The sequence below is a fragment of the Asterias amurensis genome, chromosome 6, assembly GCF_032118995.1.
Source record: "Asterias amurensis chromosome 6, ASM3211899v1".
NCBI lineage: Eukaryota > Metazoa > Echinodermata > Asteroidea > Forcipulatida > Asteriidae > Asterias > Asterias amurensis.
Genome location: NC_092653.1, coordinates 5,075,635 through 5,087,226, shown reverse-complemented (window position 1 = coordinate 5,087,226; position 11,592 = coordinate 5,075,635). Strand labels below are relative to the sequence as shown.

The 11,592-nt window shown below is 38.8% G+C and overlaps 1 protein-coding gene across 1 annotated transcript in view; it reads right to left on the bottom strand.

Moving 5' to 3' along the window:
- Positions 1 to 976: 976 nt before the first annotated feature.
- LOC139938246 (citron Rho-interacting kinase-like) overlaps positions 977 to 11,592 on the bottom strand; it is a 40,386-nt gene continuing 29,770 nt past the window's right edge. Inside the window, exons 27-39 of the mRNA XM_071933655.1 lie at positions 11,325 to 11,430; positions 10,399 to 10,710; positions 9,828 to 10,011; positions 9,609 to 9,691; positions 8,904 to 9,259; positions 8,092 to 8,233; positions 7,430 to 7,539; positions 6,756 to 6,881; positions 6,330 to 6,438; positions 5,477 to 5,608; positions 4,463 to 4,625; positions 3,610 to 3,831; positions 977 to 3,197 (exon numbers count right to left, since the gene is read on the bottom strand). Coding sequence (XP_071789756.1) covers positions 2,921 to 3,197; positions 3,610 to 3,831; positions 4,463 to 4,625; positions 5,477 to 5,608; positions 6,330 to 6,438; positions 6,756 to 6,881; positions 7,430 to 7,539; positions 8,092 to 8,233; positions 8,904 to 9,259; positions 9,609 to 9,691; positions 9,828 to 10,011; positions 10,399 to 10,710; positions 11,325 to 11,430 — 2,322 coding nt within the window. The 3' untranslated portion in view covers positions 977 to 2,920. The remainder of the gene's footprint in view (positions 3,198 to 3,609; positions 3,832 to 4,462; positions 4,626 to 5,476; positions 5,609 to 6,329; positions 6,439 to 6,755; positions 6,882 to 7,429; positions 7,540 to 8,091; positions 8,234 to 8,903; positions 9,260 to 9,608; positions 9,692 to 9,827; positions 10,012 to 10,398; positions 10,711 to 11,324; positions 11,431 to 11,592) is intronic.

The window sequence follows — 11,592 nt, the reverse complement described above, 5'->3', positions numbered from 1 at the left end:
AAAAATCTGAAATTGCTCATCCTGGATTTGTAGTAGCGAAACTTGACAATTTCTTTTTTAAATCCAGGTGTTTATTTTTGCCATTAATGGTTGAAATACTTTTAAAATATTAATAGATCACTCCACTCACAAGTTTTATGCAAGTCAAACATGATTAATCGGCATATATTTAGCAACATTCCAGTTTTTAAATTGCATTTAGGTTATGTTCCATTATTTTTCTCACATCTTGAATACTTCATATGTATTTTAATCCTCAGGCTTCAAGTCAAGTCAAGCCACTGGAAATATTCTCTCTTATCATTTTCCATTAGAGCCTATTATCTATAAGAAAGTCACTTTTTACAATTTTAGAAAAAGTTGCAAAAAAGTTAGGGTGGATAATGTTAATTTTGTCCCTATATTATACAAAACGTTTTAATTGCAATGTTTTGATTCAAAGTGATACATCACATATTTCTGGGCTAAAACCTTTTTTATTAATCAAGTTAAAGGCACTGGACACTATTTGTAATTCCTCAAAATAATTGTTAGTATAAAAACTAACTTGGTTACGAGCAATGGAGAGCTGTTGATAGTATAAAACATTGTGAGAAATGGCTCCCTATGAATAGTTTTTGAGAAAGAAGTAATTTCTCACTTATATATTTGAATTGAATTCAAGACCTCAGCTGACGTGACTGAAAACATCCAAAAATTCTAGTTACATCCATGTCCTCTTGTAGATAATCAATTGTATAAATGTATCTTCAGAAAGTTTACATCGCATCTAACAAAATTAGTTGATCTCTCTTTCGTTTGATTTGGTGTCTTGGTTCAATCTTCAAGTAGTAACCCACATGGGTTAGATATCGCAGTTGGTAGAGCATGTTAATCTGGGGGTCATTGGATCAAATCCCACTGAAGTAAATTTTGTCTTTTTTCAACCCCAAATTATTTGAGTCCAATCTTGTAACACTATTAATCCACAAATCACACATTGTTTTACATTTTACCTTTCACACATGTTTATTTACAAATCATTCAATTGTCGCGTAATTTACAGTTACAATAGGTGAACTATGTCTATAAATGACTTTTTTTAAAAAGTCATTAACCATATGAACTTTAAAAAGTTCATATGGTTATTCAAAGCTCATTCGATTTCTACAAATATTATAATAAAAAATGGCATTTCAATATATGGTTTGAATGAAAAAGTATAGTTGCAAACATTCTGACTAGAAAACAACAAAGTGTCAAAATGAATGGTGTCACAGTGACTCACTGTGTGTGCCAATTCACATCAAAGGATTGTTGAAGTTGAGCTTGCCAACAAACTCAAATGCAACAGAAAATGATCTGATTTTAAAGGCTGATCAATGTACATGTAATGTCCCAATTCACAAGTGCCCATTTTCATGGCTTCCCTTACCACCGTAAAAAAAACCCACAGATATATATGCAACCAAAAAATGTAGAAATTGAAAGTATAAGAGATCTTACATATTTTTAGGTAACAACCAATTATTGCATTGATATGATAGTTATAGTACAAACACTCAGCCAGTTGGAATAAAACGAGCAGCAAGCAAAGCGTGAATATAAGTTTTTGAGCAAGCAGTTATTTAAGAAGTTAAACATAAACTTAGCGTTAAGAGGAGAACTTCTCCACAATAATCCCCAACCAATTCATAAAAATCCTTTAACCAGGAATGTTTGGGCGACTGAATATACCAGAAGGAAGAACCATTTTGTCTGACCTTCATAGTTTGGTAGTGCAATGTTTAGGCTCTGTATAAACTGCAGTGACTGATTTTCCTTGTATAGCAGACCAAAATGCTACACAAAACGTATCAGTTGCTACTCAAAAATCACCATTTGCTAATCAATACTAGCATTTAATACTAGTGCGCACAAAACAAGTTCAGTCCAAATATTTCGCTATGCAAAAATCGCTTGATGAAATCATTCCCTGAAACTGTATCATGACTGTTTCAGATGAGTCTTAGATGTACTTTATGGAATGTTTTAGCAAAACTGACCTTCGACCTCAATGCACAGAAGCAATAAGTACATGTAGTTAAACAGCATCCCTTAATTATTCAAATAATACCTTAAAATGCTTAATAAAAAATATTTGCACTAGCTGAATACATTGGAGTACAGCACTGCTGCCACCATTATTGATTGCTTGTTTCACTGTATGCAATATACAATCATGAATACTGATTTCCATCACTTATAAAGGGAGCAGACTATTTCTGACCCTTTAAGTCTTGGTTTAAGTTAACCCTTTAGAGAGACGTTCCATTTCTGTACAACCATTACAAATGAACCAATATTGTTCATTTCTTCAATCAAATTTTGTCAGTAAAAATGTCAACAGAAATTACACAAATGAAAAATGTTGTCATGTATTTACAAATTGGGATACTATGTTAACATATTACACTGGAAAATTTCATATCCAGACATTTCAGTACAGATCTTCTGCAGTGAGCTACAGCTAGTACTGGACTCTTCATCAGAGGACGACATCGTCTTGAAACGAGGGGAGCCATACCATAAATATTAGATCTAGATCTAGTAAAACAGCAAATACTGGTATTAGACCTCAGTGAATTTGCCCCTCTTACTGGTCCTATTAGGAGTGAATATCTTCTGCAGTGAGCTACAGCTAGTACTGGACTCTTCATCAGAGGACGACATCGTCTTGAAGCAAGGCGAGCCAAACAATAAAAATTAGATCTAGTAAAACGGCAAATACTTGGATTAGACCTCAGTGAATTTGCCCCTCCTACTGGTCCTATTAGGGGTGAAGATCTTCTGCTGTGAGCTACAGCTAGTACTGGACTCTTCATCGGAGGACGACATCATCTTGAAGCGAGGCGAGCCGTACCATAAAAATTATTTCTAGTAAAACTGGCAAATACTGGGATTAGACCTCAGTGAATTTGCCCCTCTTACTGGTCCTATTAGGGGTGAAGATCTTCTGCAGTGAGCTACAGCTAGTACTGGACTCTTCATCGGAGGACGACATCGTCTTAAAGCGAGGCGAGCGTCTTACACTGCCTGATGATGAGACAGTGCTGGAGGAGCAAGTAGAGGAAGCACGGCTCAGTATACTGGAATCCTGACTGGAACACGAACTGCGCGGATACTTGCTGGACGACTGATTGATGGAGTCTTCCGATAGAGGGCGCTTCAAGGAACTCCTGAAGGAGTGCAAAAAAAGAATTATAGTATTGAACCGACACAAACAAAAATGATGGAACTTTTTTAAAATGTGCACTTCAAACTTAAACAGTATTCTTCAATGTGTTTTACAAATCTTCAAAAAATTTCAAAAATTAGGCTTCACAAATCTTCAGAATTTTCCAAAAACTTTTTTTCACAAATATTCACTAAGTTTCCAAAATGTTGATCAGTTCCCAAAAATTTGTTTAAAATAATTTTGTAACAAATCTTTAACAAGTTTCCAAAATGTTGACCGGTGCTCACAACTTTGTTTTATGCTGTCACAAATCTTCAACAAGTTTCCAAAATGAATGTTTGTATGTTTGCTTGTTTGTTTAATTTCCATTTGTTCAACAACAGCTCAAGAATGTAGTAATGATTGTAGCTTACCCTCTAGCGGCTACACTCCCTCCAGGTTGGGGCCGTTTCCTCAGGGACTTGGCCGGTACATCTTGCTCCTTGGAGTCAGGCCTACCAGTGGTTGCATGACCCTTCAGGCATACTAGATCAATACCAGCATCTGATGTACTAGCTACATACACAGTGCCTTGAGTGATACCGTATCCTGCTAGACGTGGGCTGGGTAGATCCAAGAAGGTATGTACACCACGACTGTAAGAACAAATACATTGGAATAACAAAATCAGTTTTTCTTCATACAGGTATTTCACTTCACAAAATAACAAACTTGACTAAAAGGAACATTACAGAACTAATAAGAGAAAACTTGTCTAAGATCACAGATTTACATCAAACTTACACGCTCTAATGATGATAGTAGAAAACATCTCTTGAAATATTTTTGTCTAAAATGTCATATTAATTGATGAGAATAAATAAAACTGATTTCCCGTTTGGAGTTTAGCGCTCAGTGAACATTTTATTCTTCTTCCTTTTTTTAAAATCAATGTCATGCAAAATGTGTAATCGTTTTTTGGGTGTTTTTTTTAAATACTTTTTTTCGTTACCAAGATGGCCAATTGGTCTCAAACTTCTACAGATTTGTCAGTTTATGTATATGGTGGATTACATGAAGTGCTTACACTGCCAGCAACTGTTTTGTTAGCAAAAACCAATTTTGTAATGTTCCTTTAAAAGGAGGGTACACCTTTGTTAATTACTCTGAAAAATTAAGCCCCAAAAAACTTACTTACAGAGAAACACTTTTGTTGTTGGCCTGTTGGGTCCACTACACCAATATGACAGCCCAAAATAAAAAAAACTTAAGTTTAATTCTGCTTACCTGTCCTGTTCAACATGTGGTTTGATCTCGCAGACCTCCATTGAATTGAAGTGAGTCACGTAGAGGTACGGCCCACGGAACATGAACGCTAACGGCAGTCGAGACCACTTCATGTCCTCGGCACGTGTACGACGACCCTTGCTGTCCACAAACACTCCAAACTCTGCAAAATCAAAGGTTCCATGAGTTTTGTACAGTTTTTTTTTTTTTTTATTTTGGGTTGAACAAAGACAAATTGACTAGAGCGGGATTTGAACCAACGACCTCCGGTTTAACGCGCCGGCGCTCTACCAACTGAGCTATCTAGCCCTATGTTGGCGGTCTCCCTATTTAGTCAATACCTTTGTTCGGGGGGTGCCTGTCAGAAGCCATTCAACCGCAAAGTGCCGTGTAGCCAGGGATCACAGGGTTTATTATTTGTCTTTTTATTTTAAAAATATTTGTTGTTGTTTATTTTCCTTAAACTCCTGAGTCTTGACTGAAAACACAAACTTGGACAAAATTCATCTGAAGCGTCTATACAAAGGTGCCTGGCATGGCTTCAGTCAAACAAGCTAAACATAAAACCTAGGGGTTTGTACGTAGGGCTATATAACACCCGAGGGTGTCTCTGTGTTTGAAGTGTAAGACCCATTTATTTACAAGCGGCTGTGCCTGCAGGCATTACCATACCAGAAAACACGAGGGGAGGGATCCAAAAGCCATAACAAAATATAGGGGGGGGGAAATTGCACTAGGACAAGAATTAAAAATTCTTCAAATTCTTATAAGATAATACATATAGGCAAATGGCCTTGTCACACCAGGCAACTTGAAGGCAACCAACAGCAGTGCATGCAGAACCACTCTGGTAGCACATCTGTAATTTTACATTGCATTACATTCCCCAAGAATAATTAGTTGCCTGAAACTTGCCTCGTAAGACTTAGCCTTAATGACTTAAAGAGTATCTGGTTTATAATAATAAAAAACGAGTCACTCAACAAAGAAGTGTCAATGGATGAAAACACTTACCATGGAAACACAGTAGAAATTCTCTGTCGAAGCCATCGGGGGCAACTTGTACTGCAGCGATCGGGAAACTGTTGACTCTACTAGCACCAAAGACGGCAAAGGCCAGCGAGGTATCGCTGGAGTCCAGGAACTCTGTAAAGCACAACAGGGATCAGATGCAAACATTTCAATACCCGCTCAAGCAGTAAACCACAAAGGGACTGACTGGGCACATTTTAAAATCAGTTTGGATTGAACCAAGACAGATTTGCTACAGCGGGCCTTGAACCGGCGACCTCCTGATTAACTTGTTTTAAAATGATTTCTGAAAAGTAAGTTACTATAACTGGTAAACTTGTGGATACAGTTCATACAGTTATATATAAGAACTAGAGGGCGCACTGGTGATGCTTCTTGCACAAACGCGAAGGGACCGCAAGGAGACACGCGCGCCATTCTGTACGTGTGTTGAATATGAAACACACAATTGAGTTTGTGTTTATTGAACGCCACGCAAGGCTGTTTTTTCAACTTACAAGACGGCCGCAAAAACACACGCTAAGCAATGCCTGTTTTGTCAACTTAGAAAATGGCCGCCTGCGCGCATGCCAGGTCGTGTATATAGGCCAGTGCGCTCTCTAGTTCTTATATATAACTCTATGATACAGTTTAATAGTTACCAGCTACTTATAACTAGTTACTAGTTTAATAATTACTTATTATTATCCATAGCAAAACTTCTAACAACGCTGGATTCTGAATGATTAGCCGCATTTGATTCAAATAAAAACTAAACTGATCGAGTCTGCACGTCAACAGCCACATCTGAGGCAATTTGTGCAGTAAAAAATATCAAGATCAAGAGTTTGCTCACCATCAACTTGATATTGATCGAGATCAATCTGATAGAAACGATCAGTCCCTGCTAGCAGACTGTTGGATGTAAACAACAAACAACTGCATGGCTCCGCCGTGTTGATCTCCTGTTGGTGAATAAGAGTACAGTCATGAATCAACTGTTCTTTATAGTAATTATGGCATTTGGACTTCACATTCGAAGAAAGTATGAACTGGGCTTAAAAATGGATTTTGCCGAGTATTCTGATGAGGGTAGACAAAGCGTAAGTCAGAATAAAGTTAGGAAAACATCATGCAATAGTGGGCTTATGTTCTTTCAACACTTCATTGAGTTTTCATACTTTTTTTTTTTAGCAAACAGACGTTTGGGAAATTGTAACCAAGAATGTGACTATATGAACATGATTGCGCAATCCATCTTAGAGGAGTTCGGCCTTCTTACCTTACGTGGGGTGAACTTTGTCACTCCATTCTGCTTACTGTGTGTGAATATGGTTATCTTATGAGGGGTAGCTGCGCATATGTAAGCTGCTCCATTCACAAACCCATAGGAAAACAGGTGGCACTCCTGAGTAAAAAAATAAATTATAACATAAGTCATTCAGCAATGTTCACCTGAAGTTTATGGATGTTTTACCATTGGTAGCTAAGATAAACCAATCTCATCTTGCAAAATTGGTTCCAAACCCATTGCTTCTATCTTCACAAATTGATTGGCAAACACCATTTTGACTTTTGTACTATTATTATTATTATTAATATTAACATACATTTTTGGTATTGAAGCCAATGATGCATCAAGTGTACTTAATGACTGTAGCTCACAAGCCTGAGGAAATCTGTAAACAAGGGTGCTTGCTTTGTGAACCAGAAACATCAAGGTTAATCCGTACTCATCCATCATGAGTGTTCTGGGCTCTTTTACGCCCATTACGAACCCTACTGGGACCTACAGCTTAATGTATGGTAAAGTATCTTGCTCAGGGACACAGGTGCCACGACCAGGATTCGAACCCACACTCTGCTGATCAGAAACACCAGAGCTCGAGTCCGGTGCTCGTAACCGCTCGACCACAACACGCCACTGATTAGCATCATCTGTATGTTTCTAATTACCTGTATATTCTCAATTGGAGTGTAGTTGATGACAGCTTCAGTGACGCTAGCCTGGCTTGCCATGGTCTTCAAGTGGGTCAGATCAGCATAGCAGAGTCTACGCTCAGAACCTGCACAATATAAATAAGCAGACACATTGATCGACTCATTGGTCTATCCCATGGGAAGTTACTACACTACTCATCTACAGAGTAGCTGCTAATGAAAGTAAAAAGGAAAATGCGTTGTTTACACTTATCTAAAACATGTTTACATCTTCTTGAAGTTATTTTCTTTTCAGAGGGCTGGCAGGTGTCAGTAATTAGAAAACAAAATTGAAAGGAAATTTTGTTTTTAAAAAGGGATACATTTCATCTTGGGAGGCTAGCTCTATTTTACATTACTAATGACATTCAGGAATATGTAAACAAAGGTGTGTGGGTGATTTACACAGCTGAACGGATTTTAAAAAGTTTCTCAGACAACTGTAGTTGATACAGTTGTGTAATTGATATAGTTGTGCACTATGTAGACGCACAAATGTGTTTGCGTCATGCCACCACATGCCACCGTCAGCCCAAAACAAAAAGAATGTACCGAATTTTGCCCACCAACAGTGTTAGTGCAAACGCACAATTTACATATTTCATGGAAAGGGTCTATTAGTTATGATGAGAACCTACCCACAGTCAAGACAGCAATGCCTATTGAAGCCATAACCTTCATCTGGAACACGCTTTCAATTCCACTCAGCTGCGACAAAGGCTGCGCCTTCTTGGTCGTTGCCATGGCAAACAGACCTTCCTCGGAGCCAATCAGCATCAACTATAGCATTCAAGGGATAATCAAAGTTCAGAAATTTAAAAATAATGGCTCTCACATGATCGGAATTATATAAGCCATGCGTTAAATTTGAATAGTGTCTGGTACAATGACATACTTGATCACAAGTTACTACTTAAATTTGAATTCCTCAGACTATCAAGACAGTTGCTATGTCACATGATTAGGGACAAGCTTTTAAATAGTATGGTAAGAGACGTCGGCGAATACGTATACACAATTCTAAATAAATGTTTGTGGAACAATAGTACCAGGGTTTGCTCATAAGGAGTTTGCTATACAAAAGCTTGTATAATGCATTGATCTACAACTATGCTTTACACTGTTTGTCAAATATATTTCGATGAATTTGTTCAAACACACTTTTTGATAAAAAATGTCAACGGAATAGGAACAGCGTTTCACTATCCATCAAAATTGTGCCTAGCTTGTGAACATGTCAAGTAGGCCCTACTGCGTAGACGAGCAGAAAGGCAATTTAGTTTGTTTGACATGGGAGGGGGCAGTATCTTTTATCAGAACAACGGTGTGACTTTATTAGAGAGTGAAGATCTATCTTTACCGTTCACTAAAAATTAACATAACTCAGAGTCAGGTATGTAAACCAAACATGGTTCCTAGAGGGCGCTATTCTACTCAACCAGTACCTCACCTCTGCGCTCAGCAACACAGTGCAGTTGATATCCACTTTGTTCTCCCCTTCTAGACTGAGTAGGGTATTCCCCAGGAGCCTCGCTTTATCCCTGGCGACCTTTGCCCCCACACTGCCCTCGCTCATGACAAACTCCAACGTCATCATCCACTGCTGCTTGTCGGAGAAGCTGGCGGCCATGAGGTAGAGGGAGCGGCCGGGCCAGCAGGTGGTGTGAGGGTGCGACTCGATGCGAAGGACGTACGCTAGGTCCGTGGAGGCGGTGTTTCCCAGCTCGGCAGCTGTGATGCCAGTGTGGATTGTGACTCTGCCATCGGTTGGACAGAGGTTAAACTCATCGACAGTCTGGCCGCCACCTGTGTCAAATAATATCCATTCAAGTCAACATTTATTTCATACTACTTCTTCTCAAAACATAACATACAGGCCTTGAACTTTGCCCTTTAAGGGGCACGGCAATTTTCCTCCGGTAAAAAGCACTTCTATGGGGTAAATTTGTATTCAAATCTTGCAGAGGGCACCTCATGAAAAGCACAAGGCACCACAACAGCGCTATTAATTTAGACTGTAAAGGGCTATTAATTTTGGCATGAAGGACTATAAATTTGGGCCTGGAAGGGCCCTTCAAAGGGCTCATTATAAACACAGTGTTGTTTCTAATAAATACCACATTCTCGTCAAATCAGTACAACTGTTATCACTTACCATTTGTGTTTTCCTTTTCATAGACACAAAGCTTTGTTCCTTCCAGGACCACCCATTTCTTGTCCCATCCTGATTTGCCGACTCTGAAAAGAAAATTTAAACATCCTTTGATAAAATTAAAGTAAAACACAGAACCTCCTAGTCTTACACAATTCAGCAGGTTTGCAGCCTCTGTGCACCTCCGGAAGGTACTAATAATTGATATTAACTAATATTAACCTTGGAATCTTCATCCAGCTCTGTAATGCGACAGCCTCACTGTCTCCTGTAACGGGGCAGCCAACCGTCGGTGATGCAGTCTTACTGTGCATGGCATGACTGAAGTGTTGGACGTACTGTGATGGTAGGCCGCAGGTATGGGGCATGGACGGGGCACACTTAGGGTGGCACACTTGGTTACATTCTATGAAAAAGAATTAAAGTTTAACAGGATTTGTTATCATAAAAAATGTGTCAACCTAATGTCCTTGTTTTATATTTACCCAAAAAATAGGTAATGGCCTAATATTAATTTTTTAAATAAGAGCCTGCTAAGGTCAAAACATCAGGCCATTAACTATTTTTTTGCAAATTTGAACTAGTTACAAATTAAACACAAAAAATTACATAATATCTACACTCTTCATAGTGAAAAAACATCAAGTAAAAATAAAAAGCAAAAGAATACAAAACTGCAGCCTAAATCAGTTCATTTTCAACTGTGAACGATATGCACACATTTTTTTTAAACATTGGAAGCTTCTAGGCATCATGATCATCTTTGGTGAACGGAATCAAATAATAAACGTACCCTGGCATTTGGCAGCCTGTCGTCCAAAGTGTATAGTATCCACACACACACCACACTTAGAGGCTCTGGTATTAAGACCCATGACCAGTCGGTGTGGTATGTTATGCTTCATGCGCTCCTTGGGGCGTTTGGCATCCTTCCCGCTCTGGGCCGTCTTGCGTTTGGAGCTGGCCCTCGCATTGGGGATGGGTGTGAAGAGACTGGGGCTGGGCTGGTTGGTTGGGGATAAGGCGATGGCTGATAGAAGACGAGGATTGGCCGGATTGGAAGAGGGCCTGGGCGTCTTGAAGTCCGACCGAGGCTTTGTATTTACTGTAATATCATCAATAATAAGATATTGATTATTAATTTTGGTTTTACCAATTCACACTCTAGTTTGTTAGCACTGTATACTCAGTAAGCCTATATTCCCGAGCTCTGTGAAAAAAATCACAGGCTTATTTACCGAGGTGGGATTCGAACATGCGACCTTTGCAATTCAAGAGCAGTGCAATACCAACTAGACTACCGAGATTGCCCGGTAGCTAGAGGCAGTTTGAATTTTATATTTTAGCAGTGAGTACCTCAACAGTTGATTCTTTTAAACTGCATTTTGAAAAACGAAAGAACCCATGTCAAACAGGCTGAAACAAAATCCGGGTTAAAACACATTTGTTCAATCAACGTTATCACATAAGAGATGTTAAATTTGCATCAGGGATAAAGAATATTCATTCTTTTTTTTTTTTTTTTACCCATACACCGATGTGTGTTAATACTGTATATTCAGTACTATCCCGAGTCCTGTGAAAAAAAATCACAGGCATGTTACTCGGGTGGGATTCAAACCCACGACCCTTGCAATTCTACAGCAGTGTCTCAGTTAATTTAATTCTTTCTGTGCATTTTCTGTGTGTACGGTCACATATTATGCTAAGCAAACTGACCTTCCATCCTAGCAACTTGTAGCTCAGCCTTGGTCTTAGTCAGTTGCTGTTGTAGATCTCTCTTCTTGACTCTCTCCATCTCCAAGGCCTGCTGCAGCTCCTTGTACTGAGGAAGATCAACCACACAAACAATGACTAACTAGTGCTTTTAAGGACACGAGTTTCACAATCTGGGGCCAATTTCATAAAGCTGCTTAAGCAAAAAATTTGATTAAGCACAAAAATAGCTTGCTTATTTTACACATGTTACTGGCCAAAATTTCATGCC